Source organism: Stegastes partitus, unplaced genomic scaffold, assembly GCF_000690725.1.
Source record: "Stegastes partitus isolate 25-593 unplaced genomic scaffold, Stegastes_partitus-1.0.2 Scaffold1119, whole genome shotgun sequence".
NCBI classification, from domain to species: Eukaryota; Metazoa; Chordata; class Actinopteri; family Pomacentridae; genus Stegastes; species Stegastes partitus.
The window spans coordinates 1756-22469 of record NW_007578850.1 but is presented as its reverse complement, the minus strand read 5'-3'; the positions used below and the strand labels follow the sequence as shown (position 1 = coordinate 22469).

Genomic DNA, 20714 nt, shown 5'->3' with positions numbered 1-20714 from the left:
TACTCTGTCTTATCAAGTGTGAGTTAAGTCAGGCAGCCTTAGAGCACCCCCTATCAGTTTGATGAGGAGAGAGTCAGTCAGTCTCTGCTGCTGCTGCTGCTGCTGCTGCTGCTGCTGCTGCTGCACACTGCCACTGCACAATATGTACCAGATGGGAGACACAGCTGAAGACAATGGGCCTCTTTCACCGAAAAAATTTCCATTTATGTAAAAAGGTCGAAAAAATATTCAAACGCCCCGGCCAGAAAGCACTTAATAAAGAAATAACGTTGTCACAGAGATGGAATAGTTACATTTGCAGCAGATTTTTTTTTCTCTTTTTTTTTAATTGCAAATGTTAAAATTGTTCCCCCTGCAGTTTGGTTACGGTTACGCTGTAATTATACTGTCAAGATTGGTATGTGTTGTACTACATGTGATGTCCTCATCTGTGTTTTTCACATTAGTGGCCAGGTAAAACAAGTTAGGTGGGTAAAACATGCCAAAGTACATATATGAGCACTCCGGCCTGCTGTCACGTCCTCTGACATTAATGACCCTAATTATTCTCCTCATATGCTGCTAAAAATAACGATTCTTTTGTTGTTTCACTGAGCGTGAAGTGAAGGTGAGTCAAACAAAAATTCACACCATGGCTTAACAACTTCTGCTCTTCTCACGTCTCAATCAGGAAAGGTAATTGTTCTACCGGATATTTGTTTTAATTTAATTTTGAATTTGCTGAAATGCTCCCGAAGCGAGCGACAAACAGAAACCTCGAAACTATTTTCCGTTGACGCTAAAGTCCTGACCTTACACAACATTTTAATACCAGCTGTACACTGTGTTCTGCTGTTAAAGGCAGAGTAAGGCCATGGGCACTCATATGACAGTCAGCCATACTGTATGGGTTCAGACCTGTCTTCCTTTTCTTTGTTTTCCCCCCCTTTTCCATTTACTGAGCGAAGAACACACACACACATAGACACGCACACACACACAACACACGCTGACGATCCTATGTGTAAACCCCACAGGGAAAGTCGGGTAAGATTCACGCTGTCATTGAAAATAAATGACACCAGCAACGTTGCAGATGGTTGCAATCAAAAATTCAAACAACAAGCGGCCTCGCTTAGCCTATCCCTTTTTCTCAGCAGCGATTGCCAAGGAGAGCTGCAACAGTGTGCGTTGTGTAAGGCCAGGCCTGTGTGTTTCATTATCTTATCACCATTTAATCTGTAACAGTCTCATTCCTTATCATAAATCTTAGATTATCAGGCTGAAAGTGAGCAAAATACGGCTCTGCAGCTGACTGTGACTTGTCACCAAATCGCTGTAAATGACTTGCAACCTATGAGGCATGACATTCGGCGATATAAATCAAATTTGCCAAACAATTTTAGCGATATAATAATAAAAAAAGAAGCTTTATAGTGTTGCAAAACTGATTAAATGAGTTCAATAATATTGAAATATTGAAAGAAAATCCGAGAACAAACTGCAATGCCTCACAGTCAATCATAAATCGCTCACCAGTCATCTCCTGTGAGATTATCATCCGGTTACCACAATGTGTGTGAATATTTACTGTGGTGTTACAGTGCGTACGGTGGGTTTCTCCCCATCATTTGACAGCCATATGGTGTGAATAAAGAAGAAAACATTAACTGTTTCACAAGTAGCATGCCAATTGTGAGAGTAAACAGTTATCTCGAGGCGTTTCCATGACTGGATCCAGAGGAGAATTATCTGCAATAATGCTGATATTAGATTGGAAATCCACCAGCAGTCTGAATAAGGGCGACCTGTGATGCTGAGCAGCAGTTGTTTTCACGTTAATTTGTGAGTAATTCATAAAGATGTTTGTGTGACAGGTCTCTCCTTGTTGTGGATGTGACAACAAGCTGAATCATCGAGAATAAAAAAAAGATGCCTTTCCCCATAAGAGTCTTATTAAAATAAATAATGAACTCCAAACTGAAGGTCAAATGAAGATACAGCAAGTTCGTATGCGGAGTGTGAACGTGTTAAAGCTGTGCATGTTTTCTGAGTGTGATTTCTGCAGTCTGTGTGTTTGTGTTTGTGTGTGTGTGGTTTTTTTGTTGGCACATCTGGTGGACTGAGTGCATTCATTGCATCTACAGTCACCTGCATGTCCCTCGAACCGTCTGGCCTGGCAAGTAGATTTCCAGTACACGGTGTTTCGCTAAAAGCCTGTCCAGAAATATGCTGATATTCAGGTTTTGTGAACTTCATGTTGCAGCAATACGCGACCTATAGGCCTGTGGCTGCAGGGCACAGGGCTGTGTTCAGTTACACTGAATAACCCCTGATCTGACATGTGCTTGATGTATGTTGGCACCCTGCAGGAACTTCACATTATTACTTATGTAAAGAAATACCTTGTGACTTGTTTTGACAGCTGATACTGAAATGCACGAACGAAGCCGACCTATTGACGGATTAAAAATATCACAGCGATATTAAAAACAAACACGAGTTTCTTCTTCTTCTTCTTTTTAAAAAAAATCAGTTTTACTTAATTTCAGCACCTTCTCGCTGCACATATGAAAAGCTCGTCTTATATGTTGACTCAATCAAATTACAGTTTGGTTTCCCCCCCCAGCGCTCTTCAGCTCCTCCAGCCTGAGGTGTGATCCTGTCCTCTCCAGACCCACCCAAAGAATCAGCCCACAGCAAGCATGCAGCCTGCAAGACGCTGAGTGATAGGCACATTTCAAGCCTTCCATCCATCACAGCCACAGATGGGCTATCACTATGAAGGTGTCCTGTACGTATGGTAAACACAGCTTAGGTGCTTTATGCAAATAGAAGTGCATCTGTGCACACAGTCGAACACAGACTCACATTGTTCTTGCAGAGGAAAAACGATTCCTAATGAATAATAATGCTTTTGTACTCGCCTGTTTAAAGTCCAGTTTTGGAACTGCATTTGACCTTAAACAAAAAAAAAAATACCTGCAAGTCCAGTCCTTCCTTAAACTTGCACTTGTGCCTCTCAGGTCATTGTCACTGCTTGAGGCCACAGCTCAACGAGCAGCAGAGAGCGTATCATGTGAAAGAACAGGTAGGACCAGATTCAGGCCCTCCAGATTCGCCCAGCTTTTTCAGCATCCTACTGTACTTGTTCCAGCACAACACCGACTTCTGCATGAGCGAGCCGAACATCAAACATTCGTCAGCATTCACAGATATTAAGTTGTTGCATGACACTTGCAAGTCTCTGAAGACAGGTCAGGAGATGATTAAAACGAGCTCTAAAAGCAGTCATTAAAAGCTTCAGGCAAGAACACACCAATCCTGGGGACATTTGAACGCAGCAAAGAAATTAAGAAATTTAAAGCTAATCTGTGACAGCTAATTATCAGTCTTATCTACATTCAGCACCACAGGTTCACTTTTAAGAAAGAAAAAAAAACTCACAGCAGGTGCTGTGAGGGTTCGTGCAAAAACCATTATGCAAAAGATGTCAAACAAAGTGACCCATGACTGCAAGGAGCTGGAGCAAATATTTAACAGTTAGTCCAAATTTGTTCACTCAGAAACAAATGGATAAGTGCAAAACGTTGTAATTATTTAACATTTACCTGCATGAAATATGACAAACACACACACACACACACACACACACACACATGCCTGAGGTGAAACTGTAGTTATGTTAGAAATGTTGATTCAGTCGAGAATTTATGGTAAAGAGGTCAACTCGTCTCCACCTTAATTAACTGACAGAGAGAAGAAACTGTCAGATCGATATTAAAACGGGATCCTTCAGAACTGATGAAGATGTTACACATTGGTTTAATTTAAAATATAGAAAAAAAATAAAAAAGGAGCCAACATTTGGATTTCAGATTGCTCCTTTGGTTCGAAATTGCCGTAATTATTTCGGCTGAAACTCAAAGGGGGGAAAAGTCAGAGAGAGATGAGAGAGGGAGAGAAAGGGAGACAAAATGACTGGGATAAATGATTAGTCTAAATGCTGAATGTGTCGGCTGGGACGGAATGCACCTAAACCGTTTTCAACACAAAACAGATTGACCAAAGATTACATCATGAACTTCTGCAATGAATTACCCAGATTAGGCCTCTATGAAATTGGATTTAGGCACAGCAGAGCGCTGGGAGATGAAGGTTAGATTGATATAATTGATTTGAAATTGGATTATGTGACTTTTTAATCATATGCCCCCCCTCCCAAAAAAAAATTCCTGCCACAGATTTCATCTGCGTTATTTAATCACAATTCTTTTTTTTTTTTTTGGTCGCAGCTCTGAAAAGCTTCAAACAAGTTGTGAGCTTCGGTTTTAAAATTAAACTTTGCGTGTGTGACGTAGTCTTGTTTTATGAAAGGCTGCAAACTTATTTTCATGCACTGTTAGATTTTAGTTCCTAAAACGTAAACAGGCCTTTTATGTGTCAAGAAGAAAATAATTTAGAGACTTTGTGTGTGAATGCGAGTGTGTGAGACAGAAAGTGAAAGCAAGCACGAGGGATGAACAGGTTGTTCAATTAAAATTAAATAGAAATTGCCTTGTGTAAAATCTCCTAATTGACAACTACATTTAGAAGCATGTGCAAAACGTAAATGTGGTGTACACATGGCCACATGTTGCAATGTGCTGCACGAGAAAAAAAGATGCAAAATTGTGTTGTGATGAAATGTTAGATTACACACTCGACGCACGTGCATGCATGCTTGCAAATACACACACACACACATACATACATACACACACACACACACACACACACACACACACTCCTGCCAGACACCCCCATTGTAGTTATCATCTCTCGCAGTAAAGTCCTGTGAAGCTGTAAAAGGCGCATTTGGAATATTAACTCTGCCGTGTGGATAAATTTCAGAGGCGTAAAAACAACCCTTATTAACCTGCAATTACTCAGATTGAGTCTGTGAGAATGTTCACAACGAACCACAGTGTTTTCCTTGTTTGTGCACAAGTCTTATCACATGGTCAATTTATTCTCACAAATCAGTTATTGCTGGTAATTGTCTGTCTTCTTTTGCGCATTTTCAAACTCCAAAAACAACATATGAGCAGTAACAGACTCTATCTCATCCCCAAAACTGGTTTAATTTTGTTCTGAAAATCAGAATTAATAATAACGGCTAAATCACATAAGAAAGGGATTAGTTGGAAGGTGTGAAAAGAATTAAACTCACCTTGTACTGTCTCCCTGTGCGTCAACGATAAGTGCTGCGGGTTCACCTGCTTGCGGCGGGACATTGCCCCGGCATTTACTCTGGCATCGCCCGGTGAACGGCACTTGGAGTCGGCTTGGACCGTGGTGTCGGTCCTCTCTGGATCGCAGGTGACCAACTTTTCCTCCCCTCCTTTTTTTCTAATCCCTCTTCTATTCACAGTCTGTACAGCTGCAACTTTTTGGTGCGCGTTTGGAAAGGTGAACAGTCGGACGGGCGCGCAATAAGGATGGAAGACCAGTTTGTCCACAATGTCCTGCAGCGTCTTCGGAGGAAGCAACACCTGGGTTAAGGAAGCCAAAGTGTAGTTTTTTGATTTTTTTTCAGGAAGCAGTTTGTCTACAAGCGACCGAGGAGCTGATATGTGCTCAGGTAAGTAATATTATTATTTTTGCAAAGAGCTTTTGCAGATAAAAAAAAAAAATCCTGGACTGCCCACCTCTGCAGCGACCGCGGTGACAGATGAAGTACGGAGCACTCCAACCGGTGATGGATGTTTGTCTCCTCTTTAGCTCCTTTTTTCCCCCTTTTCTTATTTTTTTAATGATATAATTATATCATCTGGGGGGTCAAATGGCAGCTGTTTACTTTAGGATTCCCTACAGTCCTTCCATTTCAGCAGTGGTGCGCTAAAATGACCCTTTGGCACTGACTCCTCCTGCGCGTTTTGGCATCGGTGCGCGGAACGGCAACTCTTGGCTCTGGTGGCAGTAGCCTCGTTGATTGGGAGAGAGAGAGAGAGAGAGAGAGAGAGAGAGAGAGCAGGCGGGCAGACAAGACACCTCCTCCTCTTTTTTTCTTCCAACAAGCTGAGGTCCAATGTTTCCCAGTTTCCTTCAGTGTCGAGGCTACTCCTTGTTGACTCACACGATGAAAGATGCTCTGTTTGGACCAATTGTGTGTGTGTGCATGTGTGTGTGTGTGTGTGTGTGTGCGGGCTATATGCAGCCTGTGTGTGTGTGTGTGTGGTTGGGGTTTGCCTCCGTGGAGTGGGAAGGGATTCAAGTTCAAGTGCGTCCGTGGCGCGTCAGACACCACAGACATGTGAAGGCGGCGGGCGACACACGGACACTGGGGGCAACAAGCGGCGGCTCCCCGGAGCTCAGCGATGAGCTCCAAAGCAGAAGGGAAGAAATTATCACTCATCGGTGGCTGCTTACTTGAAAGATAAGGTCACACCGTCTGGCTTTGGAAGCAGTGTCAAGTTAAAAACCCAACACTCACCTTCTCACTTTTTGTGGTTCCAAAAACCAGGATGTTTTCCAAAGCAGTCTGATCATTTTCCTTCTTCCACACTTTTCTTTCCTTTCACACAAAGCCAGCAGAAATTCCCCAAGTCATTTTTTAAAAACAAATTGAACACCAAGATCACATACAGGTCAAATCTGATTCAAAGGTCACCAATAATTTAGACGATTAATATATTGTACGGCTGCAGAAATGGTCAAATAATTCTCCTGCACATGATCAGTATGAATGTAAAGCTCACATATTTCCACACATTGAACCAGAGGGGGGACAAACAGCATGCTGCAGCTTTGTTGTTGGAATAATTTAAACATGTTGTGAGGCAACAGTACCCTCTGTTGGCACAGTCAGGAGACATTACAAACCCGTTCGGTGGGTGTGATACCTTAACACAGCATTACTTTACTTTTATTCTTATTTTTTAGAATGAAGCCTCCTTAATTTTCCATTTACACAATTCAGAGTCTAAGAGAGTCCTTGAAGAGCAGATCAGGTTCACTCAGAGGCAATTAATGGCACTAATGGGCAATCATTCTGCACATACTTCACTGTATTCATTTAGATTGGTGTATGCACAGATGAGTGCTTTGTGCAGTGCGGCTAGAACGCACTCAAGTCCCTTTCTCGTTTTTACCTCCACATACAATTCAAACTTGTGCAGCGCCGTAATTTGGTTGAAATACATTGTTGAGTAAAAATAAAAGCCTCATACGGCCGTTTAAAGTTGACACTATTTCCTGGCGGATCAGCAGAGAAGTGTGCAGCTATAGCAATACATTTTACAGCCTGCCATTAATAAAACATGGTGGGCAATTTTAAGAGCATTAGAAGTTTGATTGCTTCAGGGCAGGCCTAGGGGACTTTCAGGACAGTAATTATTTATATAAATGAAATGTCATCTCAGCTCTGGCTCAAGTAGACATAACCTCAGCAGACGCCACATGGAAACACTACAGCACAACAGCTATCTTTCACAGATAGGCCAAGCATGTTGTCGAGCATATTGCTTTGACTGGAGCGCATAAATTCGGTATGTGATATTACATGAAATGTCTTCTTCTTCGCGCCGGGCCAAGAGAGCAGCAGCAGCGGCGGCGGCAGCAGCATTCGTGGACATATTGAATGCTGAAGGAAAAAACATTATCCTGAGTTCACACACTCTCTCTCTCTTGCCATCCCTGCTGCCTGCAAGCAGCTCCTTGATCCTCACCCATGGGTTTCTCAATAATACATCAATGTCTCCATTATAGCTTGTATCTGCAGGGCTGCGGGCAAAGGCAGTTTAAGCTGGGTTGCACAGGGCCAACTTACCACAAATACCCCATGCTTGTGGACACAGGAAAGGTTTTAAGTCCAAAGTGTTGCCTCTGAGGAGACATGCATCTCTCGTGGTTAAGTGCCATCAGTGAACGGGAGCTACGCGAACACACCGCAGGGCAGTATCTGCGCAGGAGACGAGGAAATGAAAAGTTTTGTCCAACTAACAGGAAGCATTACGATGACATTCAACCTCTTTTTTTCCTGGTTTTTCCACGTTTAAGGAGATTCCGAACACTTATAATTTATGCTAAAACATGAAAAAATGAGCCCGGAGACAATGTTAAAGAGGAAAAACTCTCGCACATGAGTGGACAAACGTACGAGCGGCTTTGATTCTGGGTCACATCCTTCGTTACATCCGTTTTATCTTCCATTTTTCATCTCCCTCCCATCTGTTTACTCTCCAAAGAATACAAAAAAACGACATTAATACAAGTATAAAAATAGACCGACACGCTTTTGCACATAATTCAGTTTTTACAGTTTTTTAAAGAACAATAAGAGGATTTCGTGTTGTCGAGGTTAAACCTTTTAAAAGCAGCCACTCTGATGTGTTTAACCACAATGTGACAGGACTGACATAAACAATGAGAGGTCCACTCCAGGAGAGCTCATGGTAATATGAATATTGCTCTGGGATTTGCTTATAGTCGCCGCTTCATTATGCAATGTTTAATATTAATAAAGAAAGTATAAGTATATATTATTCATAAGCTGATTTACTGTGGTCGCTGTGAGTGTGTGTGCGTGTGGATTTGAGTGACAGATTGAGATGCTCCCTTGCTACGGGCAATACAACCAGACAAGGCTCTTACTTTTCTACAGGACACATCCTGACAATTTCTCCCACAGTTAAGAGGATTTGTCCGAGCAGGGGTGAATATATAATGCATGCAGATTCCAAATTTTAATTTGGACGGAGTAAATGATTCAATGCTGGCTTTTCTCAGAAGGGGAAAGAAGAGGGCACGAGATGTTACTCGTAGTCTGCTCTTATGCTGTCACAGTCAGAGCGAACACAGACGGGGGGGCGATTCTCCTGCTTTTTTTTTGGTCATTTTGACGACAAAAGTTAAAGAAAAAATGAGTTTTCTACTACAACTGATAATCGTATTCAACATTAAATCCTCAATTCATATTTAATGATTATTGCCGCCTTGTTCTGCGAAGGTTCCTCTGTAGATCTTCTGCACGTTCATAACGGATTGCGATAATTTTGACCGGATGAGTGCGAAAACGTCAAATTATTCTTCTTTTACTTGTATTAAAGTTTAATTAATTTGCAAAAAAAAATAGTTGGGACGTGTCACCGGTGAGTCCTCTTTGTTATACACTGAAACACTGGGTCAAAATTTTACCCATTTTGGGTCAAGATAGCACCGATGTGACACTCAGTAACCTTTACCATGGATAGAAAACAATTTGTTCTCCAGTAAAAGCCCAAAACAATTGTGAGTTAAAGCCTGATAGCAATACGTGTATCCTTCGCAGTTTTGAATGTCATATGCATATTGTTTTAAAATCAAAGCTTGTTGTGTGTGTTTTAATTAGTTGAGTATAATCCAAAAGCAGTAAAAACTAAAATAAAATGCTAAAACTGAGTCAAAACCAGTCATGTTCTTGCATTTGAACAGCATTCCAGTGTTTTCTACCGATGAGTAAAGTAAACCAGCTACGAGTCAAGTTTGACCCGGTGATCTTTAAAGACTATATTTAAAAAATAATCAATTTAAAAAGTGGTATTGCTTTACTCTCTGTTTCATCTACTTCAGCACATTCAGGATCAGAAATTATTAGAAAGTCTGATCTCTTTAATTCAAATAGAACAAACATGAAGTCGTTTATCTGTAAGCATTGTGCCGACCTCTGCCCTTTTCTGTCTTTACTTCTTATGTCTTCCTATATTTCAGGTGCCTGGTGGGTGGGGCAGGGTTCATTTGTGCCAAGTGAGAACACCTGGATGCACAATTCCCAGCTAATGAAGTGGTGGCTGACACTTAAATAACTCACCTACCTGGGCAGTCATGCAGCTATGCAGTCATGCAGCTTTACTTTCTATTTTGTTCTTTCCTTTAACTTTGCCTTTTTGCATCTTACAACACACTAACCTCCACTCCTGAGCGCGTCCTGCACTCCTCATTCTGCCGACCCTCACGCTCCACGAGTTTTAACTGTCCTCGGTTTGCTTAATGAATGACTGTCTGACTGTTGTAAATGGTGTAGCTCCCTCATTTGCCACAGTCCTGCAAGCCAGTTTGTGAAAACACAAAAAGAAAACTGGCTTCTACTAATGTATATTCTGTATAATTATTCAAAGAATGTTGCACCTTGATGACATGTGACGAACCTTTTTCGATCATAAAACTCTTCTTTCTTTGTGTCTTTGTCCAGCTTTGCTTCCTTTTGATGTGGGAGTAGCAGTTAGAGTCCTACTTCCTTACTTAGGGGCAAAAAAAAGCACTTGGGGGCATTCCAGATCTGCAGTAGAAACTCACAGTCTGATATTCAACATATTGCAAATGCAGATGTTGTTTGTGTTTGTTTGTGTCCTTATTATTTGCACAACCTTGTTCAGCAGGATGCTTTTCCAGTGAGTCATCTGGTCAAATCACAGACTGCATGTGTCAAAAATCCAGTCCTGGCTGCCAAAGTCCACCAGTAATTCTTTGTCTCCCTCTAGTGGATATTATCAGAAACAACACATTTTTAATCATCATCATGACAACATAAACTCTTACAAACATATAAGGGGTTTTTACCAGCTGCAAGAATCCTATTTTAGGCATTAAACAAATAGATTTAACTTTTTTTTTTCCTTCTAATAAAGCAGTATTACAACAATTTCCCTGAGGTTTCCACCAAAGGGATCAATAAAGTTTTATTCTATTCAAGTAACAGAGCAACATATGGGACAAAACAGGTCTACATCCAAAACATATTCAGTCAGGTGATTTAGGGTATAACTTTCCAGAAGTGTATTGCTTTGTTGTTGTTTGTTGAATTGAGGGATTTCATTAAAGAAGTTGTAGGAGAAAAGCTGAAAACTTAGGGGGCGATTTAGCAAATTTTGGTTTGCGGATAGAAAAAAAAAAGGCACATAGAAGAATGAAATGAATCAGATATTCAAGAGTGCCACTGGGGTTGTCATAGTAACAGATAGTATCATTAAGTTTAAAAGAGTAGACTGATAAGCAGCTTCAAAACAGTGAAGATTCACATCTGCCCTGTTGAGTTGTTTCACACTAAAAGAACAAGTCGAGTCACTGTAATTTATAAAGAGCATTTAAAACAACAGCTGTTGAGCCAAAATGCTTTCTGGTACGGAACTATGATTAGCATTATAAATTTAACTAACAAGTTTATATATGTAGGTTAAGCCCCTATAGTAATAAATTATTAAGCTAAATTACCTGAGTTATCTAAATATTACAGTTAGGACCCTATAAATTATGCACGTGTCTCTGACTAAACATTAATGCCTACAGTATTATATGTAATACAGATTAACCTGACTAAGCTACATGTTGAGGTTAAAAACCTAAAATGTTATATATAATGCAAATGTGCCTAACTAATCTCACAGTTAAGGTTGGGACACTGCACATTTAAACATAAAAAACACAACAAAAATTACCTATGAATGATCATATTGAGCATATTTAGGTGAAAAAAATATTTTTGTATTACGTTCACAAAAGGTACAAGAGACATTTCTGTCTATAAATGTGTAAAAATGTCAGTTATCAGGTTATATTTCATGTAAAATGCACTTCCTGTCTTACCGCCTGACGTTCTGCGTAATGACGTAACCCGACTGCCTCTGACGTGCTGGAAAATGGCGGTGCCCTTGTTACAATGGGGACTGTTGTTGATCACTTGTTAGCCAATTTACTGTGAATAACTGCGGATTATTCGTTCGCCGGTCTGTTTTAGGTGACTTACTCCGACGCCTACATGTTAAAGGTAAGAGTCGTGTCTCACTACAAGCGGCAGGGCGATTAAATGTACTTACTTTTAGATCTTCCATCCTCGGCGCTGCTCAGACCTCGAGTGGAGCAAGTTTGCTAGCCGACGTTAGCTCCCCGAGGCTGCTCAAGACTCACCTGCTGAAATGACAGCGTTCACTGCCTTCATTTTAAGAGTTTTAGCCTTTCGGCGTTTTTAAGCGACCTCCTGCGCTTATCTCCCGCATATTACATATTTACCTAATCTCCACGTATACCTGCTTATTCAGTCTTACGAAGCTAACTTTAAGTTACCAGGTGTTAGCTAGCCGCTAGCTGCTTCGTTATGCTAACTCCCAAACCTTCTTTGTCTGATTCACAATAATTTCCTATGTTGTCGTGCTAATGCTATACTCATACTGGAAGCCCACATTTATCAATAAATTAATAGGATAGGAGGTTACATGGCAAACATTACGTCTCTGGCGGAATCTTGTTCAGTTTTTGGCTTTGTAGATCTGTTGGATTTTCAAACTGTACACAGTTAGCTACGTAGCCTCTACAGAAATTGATGAGAAAACGCTGGTTTAACAACGTGACCCTTCCCCCTTCAGTATTTCACAGAATGTGGAGTGTAAGCTACCATATTATGTGTTTGTATGTGTGTACTGGGTGTGGCGTAAGTCTTAGGTAAAAGTCAAGTAAAGCTTTAGTAATAGCTCATGTTACTGTACACAGCAGAAGTGAATGCACGCCTCTGTACTATCACTTAAATGTCACATGATTCAAAATGGTATCACTTTCTGATAATTGAATTATTTCTGTACTGATATGTAGAGGGTTGTGTCTGATTGACAATCAAAAACAAACACTTCAGACAGACTGTATTGATAATGTAAACACCAAAGAAGAAACTCAATGCAACAAAAGTGAAAAATCTGTGGAAACACAAGAGATTGTTCATGTCAGATGGGGTCCAGCATGTTCAGTGTGAACCTGGTCCCGTCTACCACAGTGACTGAATCGTAATTACAGTGAAGCACAGAGTGGGGGGTATGATGACATGGGGCTGCATGAATGTAAAAGTGCTGCAAAAAAGTTTTGAAGAAAAAAAAAAGTGAAAACTACGGTCTGGCCAAGTATGTTACATGACTCGAATCCAAAAGTGATATCCCGATTCCAGCACAGCGAACGAATAGTCGGCTGTTTGGGCCCAGCCCTTACTAGATGCTGGTGAGTAAGAACAACAACCATCTCATGTTAATCTCTCTACCTTGTGTCTTAGCAGTCCAGTGCAGCGGGTCCATCCACCGCCTCCCCTCAATCAATGAAGGAATCCAAGGAGAATCTATCAATGACTGGCCAATCAATTCTGGATCACATCAAGCCATGCTGGTACTGGGACAAGAAGGATTTAGCCCACACCCCCTCTCAGTCTGAGGGCCTGGACCCTGGCACAGAGGCCCGATATCGGAGAGAGGGAGCCCGCTTCATATTCGACGTGGGGACCAGACTTGGCCTGTATCCTTGATTGATTGATTGATTGATTGATTAATTATAAAACTGGCAAAGGGATAGACGATAAATCAGTGCCACTAGCTTCAGTTTTTCCTCTGATGAAGGACAGTAAATGACCAACAGAAGACAAACTATGAAGAAACTACAGACTTGAAATGCTGTGTCTTGCTAAGCATTGGCTTGTCTTTGCTCTCTCATAGATTTTTACAGTTATGTTAACATTGTGTTGTAAAGACATGGATGTGAGCATTTTACAGGCTGCAACAATAAGTGATTCTAGACAATTATCATGGCAATACAGTTGAAGTATTTATTTTGTGTAGCTACTGGTTTTTAAAGACGTCTAAGTGGTTCCTATGCATCCTTAACTGTCATCACTCAGACACTATGACACCCTGGCAACTGGCATCATATATTTCCACCGCTTCTACATGTTTCACTCCTTCAAGCAGTTTCCCAGATATGTAAGTTTAGTTGATCCATCCATCCTCAGCTTCTCTCCTGCATTGAAGTGGATTCAATGTGTCTGATTAATGTTGTGATTCGTGTTTCATCAGGTGACTGGTGCTTGCTGCCTTTTCCTGGCTGGGAAAGTAGAGGAAACCCCAAAGAAGTGCAAAGACATCATCAAAACAGCTCGGAGCTTACTGAATGATGTGCAGTTTGCCCAGTTTGGAGATGATCCGAAGGTGCAGTTTCTTTAGTTTTCCCTCTATGTCTTTAAACATTTCAGCATGACAACGAAAGGGGTGATGCAAGTTAAAGGGTTTGGTCTTGCTAATTATCTAATTTATGGAATTCATTGTGGTCACTGAGCAAAGAAAAGAAACGAATATTATGTGATGTTATGTAGCTTTGGAAAAGACAACATGGAGAAAATATGCTGCAGCCTCGTTGCTTGTTACGATGACCTTGTGTTAAAGGATTTTGCTTCCTGATGAACTGCATACTTCAGACTAATGATGTAGTGGGTGCAAAGGGTCATGAAGTCCTCTTTGTGATGGAGTGTGAATAACTGACGAGCGTTGATTAAGATAAAATCAATAACAGCAAGTCTTAGGTGTCGTTATTCTTCTTCAGAATCAGTTGCAGGTTTGAATATGTGTGACTGAATTACTCCAATACAACAGCTTTCTTATTTTCATAGATTAAATGTCTAAATATGTAAATTTGATGCATATCCTACTTGTTTCTACAGGAAGAGGTGATGGTGTTGGAGAGAATCCTGCTCCAAACGATCAAATTTGACCTGCAGGTGGAGCATCCCTACATGTTCCTGCTGCGCTACGTCAAACAACTCAAAGGTGAGGTTGAATAGGTATGGCATGAAATGCACAGAATCTGCTAAATTCTTATATTAAGAGCCAGTAAAATGCTGATGTTATTCTTTTATTGTTTTAGGGGACAAGAACAAAGTGTGCAAGGTGCTACAGATGGCATGGACCTTTGTCAATGACAGGTGAGCAGCCGGCATGAGGCTTCCAATCTCACTGTTGTTATCATAGATGACTTAACGTAATGCAACATGTCTTGTATGGAGTATTTTCAACTCTATTGCCCAACAAATTGTCTGGCAAACATGCATGGACAAATATAAGTTTTACTAAAACGGTACTGTCTGGGAAATGTTCTGTGTAACGAGTGAATCATATGGGGATGTCACAATAGTCTAGTGGTTCAAGATGTACACCACAATACAGCAACGTCCCTGATTCAAATCCAACCACAGCCCTTTGTAATCATGTTCTCTCTCTCTCTCTCCCCACATTTCCTGTCTGCCTTTCTATTGTGTGGAAACAAAAAAAGGCATATGCCACAAAACAAGGAAGATAATGGGGCACATAATGGGTTGGAAAATAGTCAACATCTTTTAGAGGGTCCAGATCTTCATTTGTGAAGCAGTTTCCTCCCAACTGACGAAACTAAAAGAAGAGTTTAACCACATTGTCTGTGTCTCTGGCAGCCTGTGCACCATGCTGTCTCTGCAGTGGGAGCCAGAGATCATCGCTGTGGCCGTCATGTACCTGGCAGGCCGCCTGTGTAAGTTTGACATCCAGGAGTGGACCGCCAAGCAGTCGTCACGCCGCTGGTGGGAGCAATTTGTCCAGGATGTTCCAGTGGAGCTACTTGAAGGTGCTCGTCGTAAAGACACGACACTTTATACCTTTTTTAATACTTGTTTATTGTTTTTTTTTTTTTTTAAAGATTTGTCTCACCCAAAGCATTTCTTGGTCTTCCAGACATTTGCCACCAGATTCTGGACCTTTACTCCCAGGGGAACAAGCCTATCCCTCAACAGATGCAGGAGAAGGAGCGGACGCCCGCTCTCCCGACCCCTGCTCCTCCAGCTCCACAGGGGGCGCCCCCAGCCGCCAACCCGCCTCCCCCGCCACCAAAGAAGACTTCCCCTCAGGGTGGCAGCCCTGCACGCCAGCTCAAACGCTCACATGTAAGCATACTGTTGATTTGCATTGTTGCTTGCTTAAAGGTTAATTAAAGTTTATTTCAGTCTTGTGTATTTCCCGTTAATGTGGCTATTAGGGTTCCAAGTGCTGTGCTGACTTTGTACTCGTTGGCTTTGGGAGAGATTAGGAAACAAGGAGTGACACAAAACAACATTTAGCATGGGTGGCAACTAGCATGCGCTTCCAGCAGCATTCTGAAGTGAATCATTTTGAGCATTTGTGAATCTGAAAAAAAAATAAACAGAAGTTAGTTCCCTAGAATGGCCATTTTACTAACTGTATTAACTGCTACTTACTTTACAAAAGCCTGAACGATACAGAACAGCCAGCGTTGGTCTTTTCTTCCAGCTGAAAACAACAGGAATTTAAAATGTCGTCATTTTAAAATAATTAAGAAAAAAAGTCTGATTTCTTTGGGAAGCTGCAGGGAGCAAATGCTAATTGCTATGCTAAATGCCATTTGTTTTTTTTTGTTTGTTTGTTTTCAATTGCTTCTTTCCCCAAATCCCCAGCAACAGAGCCAAAGAAGCAGGATTAGCATGACTCATAGCACCACAATGACCAAATTACTGAGGAATACACCAGGTTGAAATAAAGAGTTCACTCGAATCACATACAAATGCAGCAGAAGGTCATTTGACGTCCATCTGTCGAAACGTCTCTGTTTATTTAATGATAAATGACGATGAACGATTACACAGCTTGTGTATATGTTTAATTTTATTCATACACTACATTTACCATAACCTGCCTCAAAGTGATATTTGCATCTCTTTTTTTCAGACATCCCCAAAAGATGAACCAAAGGCTCCAGGTAAAATGTTCAACATATTTGTTTGGATTTTAAAGTATTTGAAATCATAATGAAGGTTAATATATCCACTGAAATGCCTCCAGTTCACATATTAACATGACATCAGTTAAAATAAAGTCTTGACAAGATTACAAGTGGCCTCGAGTATTTTCCTGGCAGGTTTTGGGATCTTTAAATATATAATCATAGAGGAAAAATAACTAAATAAATTTAATAAATCACAGATTTTTAAAAATGTTTTTCATCTTACTGACTGGTCTGTTTAATTCACAGAACAAGTCGGATCAAAGATTCCTCGACTGGAGAGCCCCATGCCTCCGCTGCCGACATCGCAGCCTCCCCCAGGTAAGCACGACCGCTTATGTCATCTCCCGTCTCTGTCCCGTCCAATTTGTGAGGAACTTAAAAAGATTTAGGGTTTGGTTTGAACATAGCGTCATGCTGGCGTCCTCACCCCCCTGCTGTTTGTTTGCGTGTGCCACCAAATAGCCCCGTAATGAGAAGCCAGGACCCCCTGCCGGCGACTCGAGCTTAGAAAGCAACCCGAAGTCGTTAGTCGCTCTCAGTCTGCTTACATAACCGCAGCTCGTCTGGACATTATGTTTCCCAACACACGCATACTGCTAACCTCTCCCAGACCAATCTGATTAGTGCTTGAGCCTGATAATGAGACCGCCTATGTGGCTGAAGCCTGGTAGTCTTGGCCCAGCTGTGTGCTCACTGTCTGGGAATGGAGAGGTTATTATTTGCGATCACGGTGGAAAAGAGTAGCCGTAATTACAGCCGTGTTTTTCACAAGTCCTCTCTCTTGTGTCCTGTCTCTCCAGCTCCTCCCACAGAAGCAGAACCAGTGAGCGAGACGGCTCCTCCGCCGCCGCACGCTCCACCTCCACACCAGCCCCCTCCCCTGCCCCACCGCCCTCCTCCGCCTCCGCCCTCCAACTACATCATGTCCACCACCAGCTCCTACATGTCCGGAGAAGGCTACCAGAGCCTGCAGTCCATGATGAAGACAGAGGGTCCCTCCTACGCCCCCATGCCGCCCAGCTACGCGCCCCCAATACCGCCGTATCACCCGCACGTCTATCCGCCACCTGCAGCACCACCTCCTGGCCCACCGCCTCCTCCCTCCACCTACCCGCCACCCAACTTGCCGCCAACCTATCCGCCGCCGGGGTACAACAGCTACCCTCCTCCGCCGCCTCCACGCATGCCGCCAGGCCACGTACCCCCACCAGGGATAGGCCTCCCGCCTACTGGTTACCCTCCTCCACCTCCGGTGCCCCCAGGACAGTCACAAGTGCCCCTGCCCCCTCCACCTGGCATGCCTCTGAACCGCGGTGGGTGGATGAGATGAGAGTGTGAGCCTATTAACTGGGGCAGCTGTGCAGAGCCACAATTGGGGATGAGAAGCTCTCGGAAGACAACCAGAGACTTATTATTCTGGTACTAACCAAGGAAACGGGAGCTTCTTTAGCACAACTTCTGATGAACAGACGCTGAGGTTGTGAACGAAGACCTGTTAGCAAATAGACTTGAAAGGAAAAGTGAGGTCTGGACAGTATTGTTATGAGAACCAGAGGTGGTGGGGAAAGTTCCCAGTGCGAATCTTGAAATATTTTTGAAATGGGGGCTTAAATTTGTACAGGATGGTCGTTAAGCTGGGCTCACACTGCAGGAGTTTTGAGATGACTAACCCCTGTTTCAGCCTTCCGGACAATCGGAGGAGAAATCTGGTCTGTGATCTTTGTTTGAATCCTAGCAATGTGAGGAGTTCACAGATCCACACTTGCACCTTGTGAACCACTCGCTCCCATCGAGGCCGTCCTGTTAATATCAAACATGCTGATATTTATGAGTTAAAATCTGGATAGTTACAGTTATCACCCTGGCACCATTCTAGCCTTTGAGACCAACATTAGCTCCAGATAATAAGGCTGATAGTCACTTCTTTTTTTCTCTTCCGCATTTGTTTATCTTTCTGCTTTTGTTTCTTTCCTCCCTGCAGAGTTTTATTGACTTTTCAGCAAGTTGTTGCTCCATTTTGTTTGCATCTGTTTCTTCGTGAGGCGGTGCGCTGCTCCGTGACTTCTCTCTCCTTCTAGCAAGATAACCTGTGATGTGTGATGCACCATTATTTTTAAATCTAGTTTGATACGTGTCTGAGTTTAGAGACAAGAATATGTGTAGTTTCTCCTTCTGTGCTTGTGATTCGGATTGAAACCTCCTCCAGTGTGAGCCCAGCTTCAGGGTGCCTAATTCCAGGATCTTATAACAAACACTGTCCAGTCATTGTTTTTGTTCTGGGAATGTACCAAGAAATATTGGCACTCTGATTTGTATATGTTTTTTTTTCTTCTTTTGTCACACATGCTCTGTCACTAATTGCGGGTGGATGAAAGGATCCATTTTTCACTTTTCTTTGGAGTAGTTCACAGGTTGAGACTTACACGACTGTCTGTAGTCTATTAGCCTTATCATCTGTTCTGGATTTCCTGAATGTCTGGTCATTTTTTTTTCTCCATTTTTCACAGCATTCCCACTTGTTTTGCTAAGAAAAACAAGAGTGTAATAAACAATGTTGAGATAGTTGGGTTTGCAGCAGTTAAATCTAAAAAGGACTGTCACACTGAAAGACTTGAAAACAAACATGCTGTACATACAAAGCGTTGGAGAACATACAGTTTAACACGAGCTGCAACGATTAACCGATGAGTCGTCTATTAAATTTATCGACAACTAATTTGAGTATGTTTTTAAGAAGAAAAAACTCTGATGTCCGCTTCCTAAACTGGAATATTTTGTGTTTTCTTTCCTCTATTATGACAATAAGCTGAAAATCTTTGGGTTGTGGACAAAACAAGACGTTTAGGAGGTCATCAGATGGACATTTTTTAAATTATTTTCTGACCAAACTAATCGATTAATCAAGGAAACCACTGACTATGAAGATGTCTGTTAGTTGCAGCTCTAGTTAACGCATAACAAATCTTTCTGTCGTTACATTTTACTCGGAGGTAAAATGTGAGATGTGTCTGCTGCCATTAGATGCTGTCATTTCATTTCATTTTATCACAGTGTTCTTATTTTCTCCTAGATTTTTTTTAGTGAATCTGCACTGCAGACAGTATTAAATGAAGTACAGAGCAGAAACCCTGTCGTCGAATCAACCGCGTCTAACACTGGACAGTCTGAGGTATACATATACACATATATATGTACATGTCAGATGTTTTCATTTAGACAGATGTTTTTGAGAGCTTCTATCTATATGTGCCTTAGTCGGGCTTCTCTGTTCTGTATCCTGCACGCAGCTTTGGTTTAGTGTGTGAATGGTTCTTATGACATTAAAGACCTGCTTTTCCTAGTTTCAGCTGACTCGCGTGTTTTCAGATGATTAAGTTGCAGCTGGATTCGTTATGTTTAAAAATAGACGATGAATTAGAAGTGATTAGACAGAATTATATGAAAGTGGATGTTAGTGAATGTTCCTTGTTTGTAAGATATTTCAGATGTCAGTGGTGGAAGGTAACTAAGTACTTTTATTTAAGTTCAAATATGAGGTACATGTACTTCACTTGAGTATTTCCATTGTACTCTGCTTTATGCTTCTATTCCACTACGATTTAGAGGAAAAAAATGTAAATTTTTAATCCACTACTTTTATCTATGCACCGCTTAATCCTCACGAGGGTCGTGGGGGGCTGGAGTCTAACCCTGGACAGGTCACCAGTCTATCACAGGGCTACACTTAGAGACAGACAACCAAGCACACTCACATTCACACCTACGGACAATTTAGAATTACCAATTAACCTCAACATGTTTTTGGACTGTGGGAGGAAGCTGGAGAACCCACGCTGCACAGGGAGAACATGCAAACTCCACACAGAAAGATCCAACCGGCGACCTTCTTGCTGCGAGGCAACTGCGCCACCTTGCAGCCCCTGACAGCAGTAGTTTCTCTTAAAATAAAAGTTTTCCACACAAGCTTTTAATGTACAACACATTGTTTAAGATTGATTTCCAGCCTTTTTGGCTCGTTGTGAGAAGCAGCGTGTCGTCTGGGTGCACATTTCAGATGTGCAAAAGTTATTAAAAGCTCCACCAAATATTGATTTTACCCTCCAAACATGCCACATGGTTTCATGTCAATAAATGTTCAGCATCTCACC

At 41.8% G+C, this 20714-nt stretch overlaps 2 protein-coding genes across 4 annotated transcripts in view; one reads left to right on the top strand and one right to left on the bottom strand.

Annotated features, from left to right (window-relative positions):
• The window catches only part of bcl11bb (BCL11 transcription factor B b), a 28499-nt gene extending 22606 nt beyond the window's left edge, over nt 1-5893 (bottom strand). For both annotated transcript variants that reach the window (XM_008296304.1, XM_008296305.1), the window contains exon 1: nt 5192-5893. In XM_008296304.1, the coding sequence (XP_008294526.1) occupies nt 5192-5255 (64 nt within the window). In that variant the 5' untranslated portion in view covers nt 5256-5893. The remainder of the gene's footprint in view (nt 1-5191) is intronic.
• A 5732-nt stretch (nt 5894-11625) lies between these two features.
• Nucleotides 11626-19912, top strand: ccnk (cyclin K). Of its 2 annotated transcripts, none has more exons than XM_008296307.1 (11): nt 11626-11761; nt 13031-13263; nt 13643-13724; nt 13818-13949; nt 14459-14564; nt 14662-14719; nt 15224-15393; nt 15501-15709; nt 16509-16539; nt 16813-16884; nt 17367-19912. In XM_008296307.1, the coding sequence occupies exons 1-11, from the start codon at nt 11753-11755 to the stop codon at nt 17894-17896; spliced, it is 1632 nt and encodes a 543-aa protein (XP_008294529.1). In that variant the 5' UTR covers nt 11626-11752; the 3' UTR covers nt 17897-19912. The 2 variants fall into 2 exon arrangements, with proteins under 2 accessions (XP_008294529.1, XP_008294528.1); XM_008296306.1 differs by having other exon boundaries at nt 13028-13263.
• The last annotated feature ends 802 nt before the right edge of the window (nt 19913-20714 follow it).

Excerpts from the sequence above, each read along its gene's own strand:
- ccnk (XM_008296306.1), top strand. Across the intron at positions 13,725-13,817 it reads TCAAGCAGTTTCCCAGATAT|GTGACTGGTGCTTGCTGCCT; the intron begins GTAAGTTTAGTT and ends GTGTTTCATCAG. Across the intron at positions 15,710-16,508 it reads GCCAGCTCAAACGCTCACAT|ACATCCCCAAAAGATGAACC; the intron begins GTAAGCATACTG and ends TCTTTTTTTCAG.